General features: G+C 42.8%; 1 protein-coding gene across 5 annotated transcripts in view; it reads left to right on the forward strand.

The window, feature by feature from the left end:
* SHANK2 (SH3 and multiple ankyrin repeat domains 2) overlaps positions 1-20,483 on the forward strand; it is a 282,094-nt gene that overhangs the window by 93,824 nt on the left and 167,787 nt on the right. For all 5 annotated transcript variants that reach the window (XM_083862692.1, XM_083862695.1, XM_083862693.1 and 2 more), the window contains 2 exons: positions 8,888-9,197; positions 13,623-13,792. In XM_083862692.1, coding sequence (XP_083718818.1) covers positions 8,888-9,197; positions 13,623-13,792 — 480 coding nt within the window. The remainder of the gene's footprint in view (positions 1-8,887; positions 9,198-13,622; positions 13,793-20,483) is intronic.

Here is a 20,483-nt window from a genome sequence, read left to right on the forward strand (position 1 = left end):
CACTTGACTGCTTTCAGTTCAAGTTGATATTCTGAGCTAAATGAATCCTTTTGTCCAAATACTGTACAAGTTGTTAATATCTTGCTTCAATGACACTTGTGAGGAGCTGGTTACTCAGAGTTTGCTGCTGTGTAAAGAGATACTGCTCTGGAAGAGTTCTACTTGCTGATGAAAACACACCTTGAAATAAGCCCAGTTCATATTTAAAGAAATCAATTACGACAAGTAGTTTTGTGTTTTATTGACTACAAATCACCCATTGCCTTTTTCTGAAAGAGTTCACAGGAACTATTTACTACTTAAAAGATTTTGTTTTGCCTTGTCTTCATGGCCAGCCAGCAGAGAAAACACTTTGTTATCAGGGTGCACAAATGGATGGAGGATAGGCACAAATATTTATTGTAGTTATTTGTATTATTCAGAGTAAGAGTGGATGTTACTTTCAACCCAAACAGGAATAACAGAAATTGAAGGGCTGTGAGTGCTCTTGGGAGTATAAACCCTTGAGAAAGCCTTGTCAGAGCTGGCCTTCCCATTCCAGGGAGAATGTTCTCCCCAGCCAGAATACAGAAAATACACAGCTGTATTTGGATAAGTTGCTTCTTTCATAGCAATGTACCTGTTAGAATGAAAGCCAGCCAGCTATATTTTATTCAGAGAAGCTGCTTGCTTGCACATTGCTGAGAGATTTCAGTCATGTTTTGAAATTCCCCTTCAGCTATTGGAGCTTTCTCTCATTGCTTTTGCTTTTCTCTCTCTCTTCAAGCTGCTGCTTGCAAGACATTTCCCTCATTATTGGGCATTGTTTCCTCCTCCATTCCAGCCTTTCACAGACAATTGGAGGGTTTCATTTCCCCACCTTTTAACCTTCTATTGTTCTGCACCCCTGACCCAGATTCTTCACACAAAGCCACGTCTCATCCTTGGGGACAGAGGTTTTATTTCTGTTCTCAGGTAAATTCTGATCTATGTATCTGTATTGCTGCAGGCAGAGCTTCAGATATTTGCAGCTATTGCCACATTGAGCCTGGTAGTTTTTCTTTTTGAATCTTATTCAAGCTCTTCTGGATCATATTTTCTCCACTGAGTACCTTCCAACCTCTCAGAGAGATGTCAGACATTTGCTCTGACATGTGGCAAGTTTTGAAGCAATAGTTAGCAATTTTTAAATGTGATCTAACCAGAAGATCCTCTGTCTCTCCCTGATGTGTAAGTAAAGCCCTGAGGTGAACTGGTCTCCCTTCTCAGGCACATGCAGCTCTTTGAGTGCTTTCCTTGCATTGCTGCTGCAATCTTAGTGAGGGCTAATTTATAATCATCTGAATATGAAAAAAAAAAAAAAAAAAGGATTGATTTTCACTTCCTGTGATTTTAATTTAATTTATGTGTGGCAACTGTGGATTCATCAACTTTTAGATTCCTTTGGGATGTGCCATCAAACACATACACCTCCTATGCTTTGAGTAAGTGCAGTATAAAATGAGTAAAGTGTCTTCTGCTGAACTCTGTGGTCAGAATAAATACATCTCCATCTCCAGCACACGAGAAATTGCCTCTGCTGAAGCCATCCCCAGAGCTGTAGCCGAGCCCATAGCCTTTCCAAATCCTTGTTGTTGGTTTTCCAGGAAGTTCTGTGGAGGTTCTGGGTTCCTTGGCCCTTGTCACAGTGAGCCGAGCCTGGGAACGGCAGTGCCGGGTGACGGAAGGGCTGTCTGGCACATGCCTCTGCAACTCCCACTGCTATTTTTTGCTTTCTTTTCTAATTGATAACTCCTGCCATCTGTTCCCGAGCCATCCCTCTGCTGTCCTTTCCTACACACAGTCTTCTGCCCCTGTTCCACCCTTAGCTCGGGCTGAGTGCCCCAAGGCTAGTGCCAAGAGCTGGTTGATACCAGGGGTAGCTGGGTGCTAAGATGCTCCTGACAGAGATGTGACCTCAGGTCAGCCCAGGCTGGGCTCTCCCAGCAGTGTTTCAGTGGGCTCAGATGCTTCCCTCTCTGTGCTGCTTTAACTGCAGCTCTCTGAGCAAACTCCACAGATTTTTTTTTTGTTCAGCAAAATAAAAAAAACCCCAACCAAACCCTTTGCTTTATAAAATCGGTGTAATTGTTGCTCTGAGGTGGAGTCCTTTTGAATCTGTCACATCTGCCTGGGTTCATGACCACCTTGTGGCTTTCTAGAATAAGTCAGTAATCTAGAAGCAGTGTAGCAGCCTAGGTTGTTGTGGGTTTTTTGGTTTTTTTTTCCCCCAAGAGCCTTTATGTTCTTTCCAGTCTATATTTGAATCTCTCTTTTCTTGTCTAACTCTCCATTTGGTGGCTTAGCATATGGGAAGCCTGTTTTATAGTGCAGAGAAATGCATTTCTACATGCTAAGGACTGAATTTTTAACAAGAACCTAGATGTATGTACCAGCTAGAGGGATTTTTCTGACAGGAGCTCCAAAATGGACAAAATCAAGAAAGAATAAATCATGGTAATCATAGCTGTGGTCAACAATTACCTAAGAAGCCTAGGACCTTCAAGGTGTGTTGGAGGAATGATTAAATAAGAACTTTGGGTATATAAGTGCCTAAAAATAGCTCCTCAAGTGTGTAAGTCACTGACTTCCTTAGCTTTCTAATGGGGGTTATGGATTTGAACACCCATAAAAATTGGTGTTACAAACTCACAAGAAATGTCATCCTGATTAACCTGAGAACCCTTGTTTTGATTTCTGTTTGAGGTGGCCTTTTCCTCTCAGAGACATCCCCACGTGGAGCTCCAACACGTTTTTCTGAGTACCTACCAAAGGAGCAGGGAAATGAGGGTTTGCCTCACCTCTGTTTGGAATGTTCCCCATGATTTTTAGATTAAGGATGTTAATGGCTTAGAGGTTATATTATGCTTAGACTTAGGCACAGTCAAATTATTAAGTTTCTGTCCTGAGGTGATAATACTGAGGCTACAGTTATGAGGCAGAAAATCTTTCAGGAAGGAGTGGAAGCTGCTGGAATATTTTCTTGTTTAATTTCCCAGCGCCGAAACTTCTGTTCAAATAAACAAATCCTAATAAGCTATTAGTGAAAATGAGAGAAGCTCAAAAACTGCAGCTGCAAGTGTTCACTGACTTCCTTGATTGTCACATTTTCCCATTGTACAATAGTGGTTATTGCAGGAGGCTCTGCCTTGTAGGAAGAAATTATATTTCCTGCACTGGGGGAAAGACAGTTAAATGGAATAAAATGATCACTCATCAGGTGATCTCTCTGATGGTGTAGGTCTGAAAGAGTTCCCACCACTTCCACAAAACTTAATAATTTCAAGTGACTTTCATATTTTGGATGCTTTTATAACACTGATTAGAAACCTCCAGATGATGAAATGTTACAGCTCCAGCAAGAATCTAATAAAAATTCCCCCTGGGATTGATTTTGATTGACTACAGTTGCCTGTCTGTTTTTATTTTACTGTATATGAACAGACAGGAATGAACAGGGTTGAGTTAACCCTTCCCTGGCCTAATTCCTGTCCTTGGGGGCCTGGGCTTTGCTGCTTTACACCACTGACACCCAGAGAGAGGAAAAAGCAGTTTAAGGATACCATTAACACTCACAGTTCCTTTGTGTTTTGTAGCTCCAAATATAATCGGGGCCTTGGATGAAGATATTAGGAAATGGAACCCACACAGGGTGATAATTAGTGGCACAGACCTGGTAGAGCAGTTCTTGTTCTGGAACTTATATTGATTCTTCTGTGCAGCTAATTAATGCACGTATTTATAAGTTAATGGATAAAAGTTCAAAGAGTTGTTCTTTAGGAAGCCTTGCATCTGTTAGGATTCAAGAAGAAGGTTTTTTCCAGTCAAATAAAGATGTTTAATGCTGCACATGTGCTGTGTCCATTTCCTCTGGTAAGAGTTCCACCTGCTAAGGATTGTTGCTTTCAAAAATAAATTGAACCAAAAAATAAAATTATATTAGGGAAATAGCTTTTCTTTGTAAATTAAACACTGGGATGTTAAATTAAGTTTAAACTGTTCAATTTATTTATGTTTAGTAATTCCTTTCAGTGCTATGTAACTGTGAGATCACTATGCACACAGGCATTAAATCTATTTAAGTAATTTATTTTCTGTCTTTCTTGAAGCAGTTTTCTCAGTAAGAAACCCCTTGATTTTCCAAATAGATGCATTAGTGATCAGTGGAGAAGCCTGAAATGGAATAAATATTTATTACCTGTTATATAGTTATACTATTAGAAGACAATTTTTTAATGTAGGTTACTTTTTTTTTTTTTTTTTTTAGGCTGTGAATTTCCTATCCTTTGGAATTTTGTGTCTCAGATTTAAGAAGATCTGCTTAAAATTTTTGTGATTTTTAGCACCTCCCCCTCCTTCCTATGTGCCTGTTTCAGTTATTATTCAGCTCTTCCTCTGAAGGCATGTTTGCACTGGCAAGCATGGTTTCTTTTTATTTCAGAATTGCGACTTTCCAAACTTCTCTGGTTACATCTTGTATTTCCTGGCACCTGCATTGAATTTACCAAAACGAGCTTGGTCAATTCTTTTTGGTATTCTTACTCTGTCCAAAAAAGAAATTCTCTTCTATTCCAGCGTGATGGAAGGGGAGGGGAGAATAACTGTGCTTGTATCATCCCCTCTGTTTTAATAACTGGAATACAGGAATGTAGGTTAGAGATTCTGTGCAGTGGCAGCTTTGGCTCCATCCTCGACGTGGTCATTGCGTGAAGCTTGGGGTGATTTGTCCTTCTCCTCAGATTGGTTCTTTGCAAGAAGGAAAGAAAGATGGAAAAGGGAATAAATAGCAAAAAGTGAAGAGCAGAAGAGGAAAGCAATAGGGAAAAGGAAAAAGATGGGGGAAAGGAAATAGGGGAAAAGAAATAGATAGGGGAAACTAAATAAATAGCAGAAAGTGAGTAAACAGCAGCAAGCGAATAAGCAGTGGGATGATGCTCGGTGCACCGAGAGGCAGCTGTGCGAGTTGAGAGCCAGAGGCAGGTCTCCGGCAGCAGCTCCCAGCCCTGGCCGGGCTCTCCCACCCGGCCAAGGGGGATTTGGGCCCCCGGAGCCGGCGGGTTGGGGAGCGGGAGCAGCGTCTGCCCTGCGGGGCTGTGCCGGCGGCAGCTCCACATGACTAATGCTGGGAGAGATAGCGGGAGCGCTGGGTTTTTTTTTTTTTTGAGCAGCTCCAGTCTGTGCACAGTTGGCTCCCAGCTGACAGACAGAATGTGGGGTGGGCTTTGTCACCAGAACGCTGGGTACTGCATGCCCAGCTATGCTCGCAATTCCACAGTGCCCAGAAACCTGCTGCTTATGTCAGGGTGCAGCCAGCCTGAACACATAGAAATTGGGTAGCTTCATTGTTGGGGTTTTTTTAATTATTATTATTATTTTTAATATTTTTATTTTTATTTTTATTTTTTTTTTTTGCCTCTTTCTTCCCTGCAAAGGTTATATAATGAGGGGATTGCTGCTAGAGTAAAAAGGGAAAATGAAGTCTTTGTTAAATGCCTTCACAAAGAAAGAAGGTAAGCGATGAAAGCAGAACACTTTGATGTTTCAGACTGGTGTTTTCTTGTGTACATTTAATATGATGGGCTTAGCGACTCTATAATTAATCAGTTGCTGCGATTTCTTTTTCAAAATTATTTGATGTTAGTCCATTTAGGCAAGTGGTTATTAAAGCTGGATGTGACTTTATTCTTTTTAGGATTTTCTCTGAAGAATCAAGTAGTTATAAAAATGTTTTTGTTCCCTAAGTAATGCATTTGGAGATCCGGGAGCATTTTCCTAGGTGAATTTTGTCAGTGAATGGTGCTGAATTGTCCCTTCAGATGTATGAAGTGCCAGGAATAGAATTGAGAGAGCTGGAGGAAGGATTATGTGGTACTTTCAAGTATGCTTTTAGGGATGATAAATTTAAACTTTTGGGGCATGGAATTAGTTTAGGCATTTTCATGTCATTTTATATCAAGTGGGTTTTTTTCCCAAACAAGTTTTGCCACAGTTATTCTTGCAGTTCTGAAACGTGGTGAAATATTAGGGAAAAGCAGAGTCCAACAGGGACTTAAGTAGGGACATTTGCATTTCATAATTTTGTGTTGTAGTTCTGTTTTTTAATTGTGAAAATAATATAAATAATGCTGATAAGAAGCAGCTAAAAAAATAACCACCCACTTACAGTTTGCAGATTGCTGGGGAAAAGAAACAGTTGGGTGGAATATTAATCACTTCAGGCACAGAAATGCTTATTTTTAACTCTTTCTATAAAAGATTTGTGTTAGACATGCATCAATTGGTGTCATTAGCTGTCCCCTTCCCTGTTTATTTCCTGTAGTAAAAGCTAATTTTGCTCGTAATTCTCTCCTTGAGAATAGAACGTTAATAGCAAAACAAAAAGCTAAACTCTTAAATGGGCTCGTAAAATGCTCCTGAGGTGTGTAAGGGAAAAAGAATCCCTTTCCTCCGGTGCCTGGAGGGTGTTTTCTCCAATCTGCCAGTCCAGATGTGCCCTGCAGCTCTCTGTCCGTGCCGTCACCGTGCTGTCACTGTGCTGTCACCCTGTCCTTGTCCTCCCTCCCCTTCCCACCAGCAGAGACCCCACCAGCCTCTCCAGAGTCCCAGCAAACATCCCCAAAACACCAGCAAGATTTGGTTTTCTCAGCTTGTGGCTGGAAGGGCTGGGCAGGCTGCTTTCAGGTTCATGAGAAATTAAAATGTGAGGGTCAGACACAATTTTTACTAAATCCAAGGCAAACTTTGGTGACCTGGGGGAACAGCATTAGCCCTTCAGGCAGCAAGCCTGAGGGGGCCAAACATCCCCTGGATTTGGTTTGTGTGTTTTCTCCTTGACTGAATTCTGCTTTATTGTACCTGGGAAAGATTCCCATCTTCAATGAAGTGATTTCTGGAGCTGTTATTCCAAATGTCAAAAATGAAGGAATGCAGAAACGTTGCATCTCTGTCCCACACATTGACCTGAGGGTCTGTCTGTGCCAGTTTTGAAGATAAATGCTGTGAGTTTGCTGGAAGTTACACTAACTGGGGCTTTCACTGTGACATCTGAAGCACCAAGGTGCTCTCATGACACCCTCGGCTGCTTTGAAACCTTAAAGAAATACGGAATGGGAAAAGATTGAAGTGTCAGGAAAATTACCCAGAGTTTCTGGCAGTTTCTTGCATAAGCATTGGACTTCTGGGCTTTCTCCCCTTTAACAGCTTTTAAAGGCTATTTACCTTATTCCAAAGGAAACATGGAAATGAGTTGAAGCCCTTTCTGTGCACGCTGTTCCCATGTTTGGTTGTTCTGATTTTGTCGAGTTGTTTACTAGAGAAAGTTTCAGCTCACTGGAAATACAAAGGATGTTATTGTAAAATATTCAGAATTGTAGCTAATCATAAACTGACTCTGGTGAAAATGATACAAACCATTCTTTTACTCGTAGTTCCATCTCTATTTTATGCTATAAATATGCTCTCAGTTTTGCACTGAAACCTTAAATTTTGCTTTGTTCTCTCAATTAAGGGCTCTATTTCAAGGCAGGACAGATTGATTCTTATCTATATTCATATTTATGTGAATTTATTTACTTGCACAGTATGACAGACATTCTTATTCTGTTTTTTGTGTGGTTTTGAAGGGTATTGAATGAGTAGACATTTCTGGCTCTTTATAAATGGCACTTACTGGCACTTTAGACATGTAGGATGATATTTTGTGAGGTTTCTTTCCCAATTTAAGTATGATTTTTTTTTTTCTTTGAGAATTACAACAGCTCATTGAAGCCCTCAGGATAATGCCTGGCTGCCTTTTGCTGGTTATGCCACTGTGACTTTTTGGATGTAAATCTGTGCACTTTGGCTCAGGTCCAGTGACCCCGGGAGCTCCACCGAGAGACATTAATGAGGCCAGTTGCAATAATGGGGATCAAGGCCAGCATGAGGTTTTGGGGTCAATTCCTTTATGACAGGCCAGGAAATTCCATCACATCTGCTGATAACTGGGTGCTTTTTTATTAGGGAATTTGCCTTCTAAGTTGCACTTGGGACAAACCGACCTACTAGAGTGGGGAAAAGGAGATCTGGTAAATTGTATGAACACTTGTGTGTGCTAGGAGCACACGTGGAGGGCTGGCCCCTCTGCTCTGAGTCAGATTTGTGATGTGCTTGCTTTGTTTTGTGTTGGGGCTCTTTCATTAAGGAGTTTCTGGGAGCCTTTGGATACTGTGGCATTCCCTCCAGGACGCAGCACGTGATGGAGCCGGTGTATTACCCTGGGGTAATCTGCTCCATATACCATAGTAATGGATGTGGTAGGAGTGCCAGGATTAGAAAGAGGGGAATGCCTGGGGATTGCAGCAGTGTAATAGAGTTCTGCCAGGACAGGAAGCCGTGTCCTCGATTTTTAACCTGCAAGGTGGGGATAAGGTGACTGTTCACAGATTTCAGGTTAGGCCTGAACATGAGGTGGACCAGTTTGGGTGCCAGCTGGGGGATGGAAGCTGCAAGTCCATGCGTCAGGAATTCTGTTGGGCAGCTGTGTTCTGTGCCTTTCTGACTGAATGTGACAACACAGCAGAAAAATGAACTTTCTGAGCCTCAAACTTGGCAATAAGGAGGTGTTTCCCACTTCCTAGAGCACAGTTCAGAGTGTTCAGCAGGCTCATGGCACTGGTGTTGCCTCACCATGTATTCAAGCCAACAAACAGGTTAATGTTGCTCTGTTGTTTTTGATTTAATGGTGTTCTAAAGATAATTTGATCAGCTCTGCTGGCAAGGTGGAGTTTCTGTCTCTGCAGAAGAAACAATGCCATATGTTGCATGTGGTGGTAAACACACATGAATGTGAAATCATCTGAGCTCACCCTCCATGTCTGTCTTTGCACAGTGCCCTTTAGGGAGGCTCCCACCTACTCCAACAGGAGGAGGAGGCCTCCCAGCACCTTGGCAGCCCCCCGGATCCTGCTCCGCTCCAACAGCGACAACAACCTGAACATCAACAACCTCCCCGAGTGGTCAGCCTCCTCCTCCGCCTCTTCACACCGCAGCCTTTCCCCTCACCTGCTCCAACAGATGCAGAGTAATCCCAATGGAACTGTAAAAACCGTGGGGAGTTACACTCCGTCCTCCCGGAGCCGCTCGCCCTCCCTCAACAGGCTGGGAGAGGATGTCAAGAGGCAGCAGCACAGGCACATCAGGTGAGTTTTGGCTGTTTCACCCCTGAAGGCACTGTGCTGGCCTGCCACGTTCCTTTATGCTATTTGCACTCTTTGGATTGTATAGTTGTTTGTCCTCAGCACGGTGGACCGTGCCCAAGTGTGAATATTTTAATTGGAAGCACCAAAGCCAGCTGTTTCCTCACAGAGCTCCAGCAGCCAGACTTTCAAGTTCAGCAGTGACTTAACACAGAATTTGCACCTCCGGCTCAAGGTGCTGGCTCTGCACATCTTCCCATAGTTGAAATAAGGATGGTATTTAACAGCAAGGCAAACTGTTCTTGGGATACCTGGTCCCTTCATTGAACTGTTGGTCATGCCTGGCACCTGTGTTGGAGCTGCTCAGGGGTGATGGAGCAGAGGCTGTTTAAGTTCTCTCTTCTGTAGGTGTGTGCTGAACCAAAGAGTGAAATAGAGGGAGTAGTGTGATCTAGGAGGCATTCTGGGCAAATATCCTGCAGCTCTGTCCCACTGGAGAGCAAATCCTGACTAATTAGAGTCATGTAGATATTGCAAGCCATGGAATAAAGTGGAGGGCTGGGGCTAAGTTTTCATCATGGCTGGAGGCTGCAGCTTTGAGAAGCCACTGCCCCTGGACTCAGGAACTCCTGTCCAATGTGAAAGAGATGGAGCTGCACCAGGACAAGGGGTTAAAGTGCTGCAAAAAGGCAGGGAGGCATCAGGGCTGAGCACTGCTGGAGAGAACCAGAGCTCACATGTTTTGGCCAAACACATTTAACTCACTACTCACTTGAAAGTCAGGCTTTGTCTGTCCTGTTTCATGATCTATCTATCTATCTATAAATCTGTATCTCTGCTCTTCAGAGTAGAAAAGGACTTGGGCATTGTCAGGAAATGCAGCTGTTGGTTTCACTCTGCTGTTGGTAGGTGTAAGTGGAGTTTTCATGTCAGTAAAACAAAATGTCATGTAGCTGACACTGCCTCTGTTACCTTGCCTGTTCCTCTGCTCTCCCTGGCCCTAGGCACCCAAACTGCCAGGAACTGTTTGTGATGGAAACAATACTGCTGGACAGGGGAGATCTGATGAATTGTGAGACAAAGTTGTCTGGAATGCAAGAAGGAGTGAAATTAAAGGGAAAGAAGGGGATACAGATTCCATACACCAGTGGTTTCATGTAGCAAAGCAAGCTCATCTTGCTTTGTCATATGTTACAATAATGGCAAAAGCTGATTTGGGTATAATTTGGGTGGCATTTCCTCACAGAGCCCAGTATCAGCTTAAGATCAGCCTATAATGAGGCTTCAACTGGATGAGGAGTTGAAGTGAGGAGGCTGTAAGGTTCTTTTCAGAGAATGAATGTGCTCATGTTCCACTGGATTCTGCTCATGCCACCAGAGAGAGAGGTTCTACCTTAGCCAGTGGTTATTTTAGCTGAATGGAATGAAAGGTGCCTTTTCATCCATGTTCCTGGGATAACTCACTTCAAATTCTAGAAGTATGAACAATCCTTTGAGCTGGAGGTATCAATTAGAATTTTTTTTTTGGACTGAGCAACCATTTACTTGCTTTGACTTTGTTCAGCTGCTTTCCTCTTCACTTTCTGAAAAGTAGCTCAGGTGATAGTGGGAACCAATTAAATGCCTGGGAGTTTGTGGATGTAAAATTTTGGTCTTTCTCTTAGTGATGCATCAGCATCACAGCTACTGAAACTGCTACCCAGCTGCAGAGTTCCTTCTGTGCCACCAAGACTTGTTACAGAGAAGTCCAGAGTATGTGCAAGTACTGAGAAGAGAGCTGGAGGCTCTCTAAATGTAACAACTAAAAGGATTTTATATATAATTTTTCCCGCAAATAATGTCTTTTCTTGCCACAGGCCCGTTTTGCAGCCAGGAATGGCACCTTATGTGACACTTTCCTCACAGATTTTGTTTAACTGTGTGACCACCTACTTACTGTCAGCTAAATGTGGGAATTGTTGCTGTCTCTGCTTATTATTTGCAAATAATAACAGTCACCATGAAGCTGTCAGTCCCCTGAGATGGAAAAGCCCTTTTTGTCAGAACAGAAGATTGGATTGTAGAGCAGAAGCAGCCAGAAGGGGCAGGGTGATGGAGAAGGTCAGACTGTGACAAAGGGTTAATGAGGTTTGTGAGATGTGTGTTGTGGAGAGGGGCTGGAAAGCCATGCTGGGAAGGGGTTCATGTGACCTTTGCAGCCTGTGTGGCTCAGGTGTTCTGTCTTATCAAACTGAAAGGGGAGAGATTTAGATTGGATATTTGGAAGAAATTCTTCCCTGAGAGGGTGGCGAGTCACTGGAACAGACTTCCCAGAGAAGCTGTGGCTGCCTCGTCCCTTGAAGTGTCCAAGGCCAGGCTAGAATGACCTGGCCCAGTGCAAGGTGTCCCTGCCCATGGCTGGGGATGGCACTGGATGGTCTTAAAGGTCCCTTGCAAGCCAAAGTGTTCTTGGTTCTCATGAGGCTGTTGTTTCCACAGCAGAGTGGTTGAGGCAGGAAGCTGGGAATGCATGGGAAGGGACAGCCTTCCTGTGGGACCTACCCCACAGAAATCAGTGAGTGAGGTGCCAACACAGCCTCAGTCAGGGCTGAGCTGCCAGGGATGGCCACCTTCTTCTGGCTGAGAGGGAAACATGTCCACACCTCTCTTGAAATCTCTGCATCCTCCTCCTGCTCCTTCCTGGCATGGCACTTGCTGGGCTTGGAGCCCACGCTGGGGACAAGCAAGGGAGAGGAAAGATCTCTTCTTAAAAAGTCCTGCACCCCACATTGCAGCCCTGATTTCCATCAGTGAGCTTGTTGCCTGAGAAGTTCTGCATTCCTTGTGTGGGTTTAATGTGCCATTTCCCTTTTTTCTTTCAGTGAGAGAGAAAATGAATGTATCTTCCGTGCTGAAGATAACACTGGGAATAGCTGCCACCAGACTAGGCAGAAACACAGCTTGATACAAGTGGAAATCAGATGTGTAGCTATAGTTTATAGATCTGAGAGTTTTTTTATGGTGATGACTGTTCCTTCACTTACAAGGAAAAAGGAATGGAGCAAAAGAACTGAAATGTGAACGTCATCTTTCCCTGGCTTTCCTTAAACAACTGTGAGAGTTGGCTGAGGTGTCTGGTGCAGACTCCATCATAGACATTCAACCAGAACTCGCTTTTGAACTCCTGAGTGTGGCTCACCATGAGCTGCACCCCTTCACAGTAATAGAACAGAACAAGGTGAAAGGGGCATGCAATTCCAAATGGTGAACAAGTAACTGCAGAAAAATGAGAGTGTTCCTGATACCAAAGATCCATTAGGTGTGAGTTTTTACCAGACTTCTGCACCTATTGACTTACTGGCTTGGTAGGAGACTGGTTAAAAAAAAAAAAATAAAAAAAATAAAAAAAAAGGAGAAAAAGAAAACCCAGCAGACCCCAGCCCTTGCATTTCATTTTGCTTAAAGCAGTTTGAGATACTCTCTTACACAAAGGCAGGCAGAGTGTTACATGCTAAACCACCACTAAATCACCCTTCTTCCTTAGGTCAGGGAAGATTTTTTCCCTACAAATCTCTATTAATATTACTCTTGGGACTATTTTCCTTTTCTAGACTTCGATTAAGACTGCAAGTTCTTTTGCTTTGGGTTTTTCTTTAAGTTGACTGGAAGTGTATTGTAAGTTTGTTATGATACATCCTGTAGCTTTCCCACTCTCTTTAATATTTGCCTCTTTTCTTATCATGTCTTTTTGACAGTTCACTTATTTTGAGAGTGATATTACGCATTGTTCATTACCTTTCAACAATTCCTTTTTTACACACCATGAGTAAACTCTGAGTTGGTGGTGACCTGTGGCTTTCCTGGGCACATTCTGGAGTCACTGAGTGAGCTGGTGATTGCCATCCAGAAGAAGTGATCATTTAGAAAATGTTAACCACAAGCACTGGGCTTTGTGCAGATCTAAATTTAACCTCAGGCCTTGGAGTGATGAAGTAACTTGATTATTCAGTCCATTTAGTTAATAATTCAGTGATCTCACTTGTTCACTCTGTGTTACAAAGATATCCATTTCCAAGAATTGTAAATACAGATATTTTCAAGTCCCTCTGACAAATTGACATGCTGGGAAATGTATGATGGGCATATAAATTTTGAATTTAATTAGGGCCTGGGAATGTGCAAGTTTAATTTGCAGAATAACTAAAAGCTTTAATGTTGTGTGTTTTCTGTTCCAGGCCATTATGGTCAGGTGAATATTGATCATGTTTCATATTGAAAGATTTCAACCCTTAAAAGCTCCTGTTTGGTATTTTTTTCTGCAGGGTTAGGTGTCTTACTGGGAGACAGTTTTGTTATTCACTGCTTAATTTAATCCTGCTAATGTGATGGTAAATTATTAACTCTCTCCTTTTGAATAAGCTGTTAATGATTTTTCATTTCAATTTGCAGTGCCGTTTACAGTCCCAGTGCCAACAAGGATACTCTGTCCGCCTTGGATTATCAGGGTCCCAAAAGGAAGCTCTACAGTGCTGTCCCTGGGAGACTTTTTATTGTAGTAAAGCCATATCAACCTCAAGGGGAAGGGGAAATTCACCTGCACAAAGGAGATAGAGTCAAAGGTGAGCACCTAATTCATTTGGAATAAACCTTTTCTCCTGCTAGGTGGGAATTTGGTGTTAAAATTCACTTTTACAGGAGTGGAAATAATCCATATGGCGACAGTGCTTTTATGCACTTGTTTCTTTGCAGGGTATTTTGCTCCTGGCTCTGTTTTGTAACCAATGCATATTTAGCTGCCACTTTAACTCCAACTGACTTCAAAGTGCTGCCACAACTCACAGCTATGTGCAGTAATAACACCTTTGTCTCTTACCCAGGGCACAGAATTTGCTGCTGGAGCCATTCCAGAGGCACCACTCCAGGCTTTAAGAGGTTATAAACATGTCAGCTATCTAAACAGCTCAGGAGGGGAAAAGGGGTAGGGTCAGCTCTGCTTCGGGCCCTTTCCTCAGGGAACATTTAGTTGGTTAGGTAGAAAATGTCCCTTCACGGGATTTGGGATAAGTGGGTAGGGAGACCTCCTGTAAATATAATTTTGGAGAAATTTCTGTTCATTGCTGCACTTCCCTGCTAAGACCAAGTTTAAATCAAGGCCAAGATTTGTTATTGCTTCAAAGGCAGTAAATGCATTCCAGGTACAGCTGAAAAAATGGGAGATAGGGTGTACAGGACTGGCATTCCCAGAGTGAGGTGTGAGTCTGTGGTTTTGCACATCCTGGTAAAACAGAATAAGAGACTTTGTGTTGGACTCATACAAATCAAACACAGTTATGGAAATCAAACAAAAGGGAATAAATTTCAGTGTCCTAAATAAAAGTGTTAAGCAGCTGCAAATTTTCTTGTGAAGGGAACTACTTATCTCACAAAGGAAGACTTCAAATACCTCCTCCCTTGAGCCTGCAAACAGTAGCTGGAAAAAAAAAATAGGGAGCCATTAGAAGGTATTTTTGCATTTTTATTTTTGGATGTACTGATTCTGAAGAGTTTGTGGGTTTAATAATTTTTGTTAACTCCAGCCCTCTGAAGGTGTAGGACAGAAATCTGAAGGGTGCTGTACTTAAAGGTAAAACATGCAAAGTTAATTTGAAATGCAAGGATGAAGGGAGAAGGTTAAACTTAGAGTCTGTAGGGCTGAAAAGATAATTTTTGCAGTTCTCAAGGTTGTTCCCTGATCAGGTAGGAAGCAGTGATTGTGATCTCATGGTGCACGAGAACTGAGATGAAATTTTGGGGGTAATAAATAACTTTCTCCACTCAGTGTTCACAGAGATCTGACAGGTGGCAGTGAACAAAGAAATGAGTGGCTGTTCCATGGCAGGTGTTGGACACAGAGATATTCAGTTGTCTTGTGGGATTTAAGGATGCAGGAATATTCTGTTTATGTAGAGGATGGGATGGCAACAACACAGGCTCTTGTCACCAGAATAAGACAACTCTGGGCAGTTCTGGGAAAAGACAAGACAGAAATTGTGTTTCCTGGCAAAAGAGGAAACACTGCAACAGGTTGCCTGGAATGCTGAATATTTTACAGGCATCCACTATCTGGCAGGTGGTTTACATTAGATTTTGAGACTATTATATGCAAAAATAATCTCAGAAAAAAGGGTTTAAATTTCAATGAAGTGTTTAATGTTTTTGAAAAATTAATTTAGGAGCCCCTGGTTCTAAGTTATTATGGCAGTCACTGGAAAACATTGCAGGAAGGAATTAGTCCACTTTTCATTTTTTCATATAATGGTGCAGTCTAAATATGAGACCAGTGATTTGGAGGAGTCACTCTAAATGCTGAAATAAAAAATGGCTGGAATTATGGCTGGATTTTTTTTTTTTTGTGGGGGAAATATAAGTTTACTGAAAATAACACATTAATAATTACTGTCATTAAAAGAGGGACGTCCCATCCCGCAGCAAATAATTCCTGCAGGGATTATTTTTTCAGCGTCAAGAATCTGATTTGCATGTTAAATTGAAATCTGGCAGAGTTTTTCCAGGTCCATTTGTTTTAAAGCATTTCAGAGAACTTTGCTGCACCAAAGTCTGGCGAGGTTTCTATACATGACAGCCTGCTTTTGGAGAGGGCTGGGGAAAAGAACAAGTGTACATAGGGATTGTCAGTGATACTCCCAAGGATGAAACCTTGTGAAATGTCATTTAAGGCTGTTTGCATGGCAGGGTTGGAACAGTGTGTGACAGGCTCCCAGAGCTAATCAAAGGGAAAACTTCCAGAACAAGATCAAATCCTATTTCGTGTTACCATGTCAATGGTTCCTCAGCTGCAGCAAAAAATATGTCAGAATGAACACGGCAAGGTCATGGAGAGAACAAAGAGTGCAGGGAAAAGACTGTGGTGCTTTAAAGAGGTCTCTGTTGTGTAACAGGGTTGAAGAAGCTGCTCAAACTTTTTGTGCCAAAAATCCAGGTCCAATTAAATCTGGATTCCCGTCCCTGTTTCAGTTGAAATGTAATTATTGCTAGGGAATAAGTATAGTGGTAGGACAAGGAGCAATGGCTTTGAACTGAAAGATGGTAGATTTGAGGAAGGAATTCTTCCCTGGGAAGGGGTGAGGCCCTGGCACGGGTGGCCCAGAGAAGCTGTGGCTGCCCCATCCCTAGAAGTGTCCAAGGCTGGACAGAGCTTGGAGCAATCTGGGATAGTGGGAGGTGTCCCTTTCACTGGGAGAAGTTTGGAACAAGATGATCTTGAGGGTCCCTTCCAACCTAAACTATTCCAGGATTCTGTGATGTTTAAAAAAAATGACTCCATGTGAGCAGGATGGGCTCCCTCTCCATTCTCAAAAAGCACAGGCAGTAGGACTCAGAGTCCTCAGTGCTGTTGGAGTGCCAGAACTGCTGATTGTAAGGAGATCCTGCTTTTTTTCCTCTTTCTGAGCAGTTCTGGGTACTGGATGTATTTTCTGTCTTTTACAGACTTAGCAAGACCATGGCCCAGTCAGCCTGTTTGGGGGTTAGCAGCTTGCTCTGTGAAGTGCTCGGAGGAAATGGGAGAATATTAAACCCTATGGAATTGATTTTTTCCTTTACTCTGGAAACATCTTAGGCTCACTGAGAAATGAAAAAGCTTTGTCTTGGCCCCTCTCCTCTGCCAGCTGGGTGACTGCACTGTTCTGTGTAAGACACTGATGCCCAAGTCCTGGCTCTTGGATTGCTCTGGGGAGTTCAAAGGTGGCCTGGCACTGGCTGTGGGATTGTGCCCCTGTTCAACCTGACCCCGGGGAGATGCTCATCACGAGTACATCCCATGAGACTAATCACAGCAAAGATGTAGCAAGGCATTTATTGCAGGGATAAAAACCCAGAACAACATATTAGAGAAAGGGATTACTTGGGAAATGTTTTTATGGATTTTCTTTTTTAACTTGGCAGAATTAGAAGGGTCACGGAGAGGGATGAATTCCTAAACTCTTGATGAAAAGTGTTTTCATCAGATGGAGATGGAGCGGGGTTGTTTTTTTTTTTCTTTCTAAAACTGGTAGAAGTGCACGAGTGACAACAGTTCATCATGTGTGATACAAGGAAATTGCTCAAAGAAATCTGTGAATGGGCAAGGTTCAAAGGAAATGTAAACGAAACAAAATGGTCTTGTATTAATAGGATATTACGTAGCCTGTACAAAAATACCTGCTGTATTTTTAGTTGTTAGTCATACACACTGACATCACTTGTGTGTCTGCCACTCATGAGTGAAGAGCCATGGCTGCTTGCAGAAATAAATCTGATATCTTTCTTTGTACCAGAACTGTCCTAATCTTTTGTTTTCACATAAATGAAGGAGAGCTAGTTTGATTCCTCACTGAAACACTTCGAATATTATGGTTTTATATATTTTGTTTCTTTCTTCTGTATCTAAAAGTCCATAGCAATAAATCTGCCACAATCCAAATGCACACAAACGTGTGCAAATTCACTGTAGGGTAAATTTGAACCACCTTTTGAGTTCCTAAATTGAATTCTTGCACTGGAAGTTAATGCAATGCTCAAAAATTCTTTTTGAGCAAATTAGCAGTTTTCTTGGACACGAAAATAAAGCGATAGAGGAGGTTTTTGGGAAGGTAACAGGTCTGAGTTCCAGGTGCAGACAGGCTCTGGTCACTTGAAAACTAAACAATCAGAATTGTTTTCAGAACCTGGGTTATATTAAAACATATCTAAAATACATATGAACTATCCTTCACAGAAAGAAAAAACCCAGCTGATTCAAATACTTTGAGAGCTTTTGAAGTCTCACCCTGCTCACAGTTTTGTTTCTCATGGTCTCCCCACCCAGATCCTTCGTTTTTCCAGGCTGCCCTCCTCCAACTCTCTCACCCTTTTCTAGTGCCCAGTGTATGGAAAAACAGGGAGTTATTTCAGTATCTCAATGGTTCCAGCAAACATTTCCATGAGCCCTCCGAGATGTCCCTGGTGCAGGCACAGTGTGCACATCACAGAAGGGTTGTGGTAAACTCAAATGCAGCTCTCAGCTCCATTCCTGGGGGTCAGAGGAGCAGAAGTCACTCAGCAGCAGCAGCAGCTCAAGCATCTGCTCTGGGCAGGAAGTCAGTAGTTCTGTGCATCAGAAATACTGACCCTTGTGACTCTGCTTTTATTTCAGTGTGATCTCAGCCAGCAGGGCAATCCAAATATATCACTAACATTTTCATTTCTTGTGAAATCCACTTGTAAGTCATTTTGAAAAAGAAAGATTATTAAACCCCTGCTGTGCTCCAAGATATTGCCAACAGACAGTGCTTGTGGGCAGAAGGAAAGTTGTTCTCCAGGGCTTTTGCACTTGTTAGATTTGTAAACAAAATACTGGTGAGGGAAGAGCCTCAGAAAAGCTGTTCTGTTTCTTCAAGAGCATTTTGTACCTTGTGTGGGTAAGTGTGGCAGCAAAATTGAACCTAAGAGGTTTGCAAGGTATTGTTCAGCTGCTCTTTCCCATGAAGGATGAAATGAATGTGAAATGGAATATTAATCTTACCCAGGTTTGCTGGTTTGTTCTGGTTTTTTTCTGTCTCCTGATTTGAATGGCTTGGTTTCAGTTCTTAACATGATAAACTATGGCTCATCACAGGTCCTATCCTAACTCATTACTTCAAGCTGCTTGTGCCTCAAGAGCAGGACAGAGTGGTGCTATCAAAATGTAACAAAGACCTGGACTTGCTCCCACTCCAGCAGGAGAGTTGCCTTTGCTGTCAGAGGTTGTGGGAAGGGGTCAGGATGTAAAAGCATCTACAAATCCCCACTGCCATAGTGCTTGGCTACTTTAACACATCCTTTCTTGAGTAGTCAGCAACTGGCCTAGAATATTCAGGGGACAAGAGATCACCAGGAGTCAGAGAGGAGCTGTGAGTGCACCAGTGTGGTGCAACACAACATACAGGCTCTGTGTCTAGCTTGGCTTGGGGCCTCTTCTCCATTAATTCTCTCTGAATTCCCCTGATTTCAAGTTTGGGCATCACTGTGGAGAAGACTCAAGCAAACTTGACTCTGACTGCACCTTCCTCCACAGAGCTGGGGATCAGAGGGTGGATTTTTGCAATGTTTGATTTCTGACCAAAACTCAAATCAGTGCAGATTGATTTCTCACACTGTTTTCATCTCTCCCTCCCTCCCTTTCTCAAAACTATTTCATAGACACCTAAATAACAGGGAAGAGGTGATCTTCATAGAAGATCCTGTTTGGCAAGGAGAAAAAGCTCCCACAGAGGGCCGAGTGTCGAACAGCACAGCTCTCTCAGTTCTGTTTCAGCTGAGCCATGTTTCCTCAGATTTAGAGGATTACGTGCAGCTTATTGTATTTGGAGGTTTGACGTAGAGAGTGGTTGCTCTGTTAGTAGCCCCAGTCATCTTCTCACCCTGAGGTTCTTTTCCTGAAGTGCTTGTTTGCACTGTTTCTTTCCTGGAAAGCAGAGGTGAGAAAAGGTGAAGAGGTGTTTTTAAGTCAGGACCTCTGAGTTACCTCCGTAATTTGGTCAGCTCCCATAACTCAGGCTGAGAAAGAGCTGCTGCATCTCATTCTGCACCACAAGAAATGTCTGCAGGGCCACAGTCCAGTCTGAGTGCTCGGTCAATTAGCCAGGATCATGAACTGCAGGTACAGGAGGCTTCCCCTCCAGGCTGTTGGTGGAGTGCACAGGAGGGTTTGGGTGGCAGCTGGGGCTCAGTCACTCGTGTGTGTGCTGGAGCCCTCCCTGTGCCTGGCAGCAGCCTGAGGGGCACTGAGTCCTCCCCACTCCTGCTGCTCTGAGTTCAGGTTCTGTCAGCCTCTCTCCAGGAGGTCTTTGGCAGGCAGAACCAGCCTGCCCATAAGGCAGAACAGCCACATCCTGCTCAGCATCCCTCATGGGGAGGGAGGGAGGGATTGCTGCCAGGAGGGGCAGAGAAACAGTCAGGAAAAATCACTGTCTTTAACAGATTAGGTTGTAACTCGTGCTGACCTTCATTTATGTTGTATGTAAAGTTTGTTGTCAACAAAGAATCATGGAATCATAGGATGCTTTTAGGGGTTGGGATGGACCTTAAGGAGCATCCAGTCCTAATCTTTGGCTTTGGACACATCCAGGGATGAGACACCATAGCCTCCAATAAGTACTCCTGCATAGATTGTCTGTCATTTGGAAGCTCTCCTGCCAAAGACAAATAATTTTGAAAATTTGCATCAGACATTTCAGCAGGGGAAAAGCCTAAATTACAATGTTAATTATTTCTGAGAGAAAAAAGTTAGGCTTCTACCAATTACAAATTAAA

Source organism: Zosterops lateralis (assembly GCF_965231275.1).
Source record: "Zosterops lateralis genome assembly, chromosome: 6".
Taxonomy (NCBI): domain Eukaryota; kingdom Metazoa; phylum Chordata; class Aves; order Passeriformes; family Zosteropidae; genus Zosterops; species Zosterops lateralis.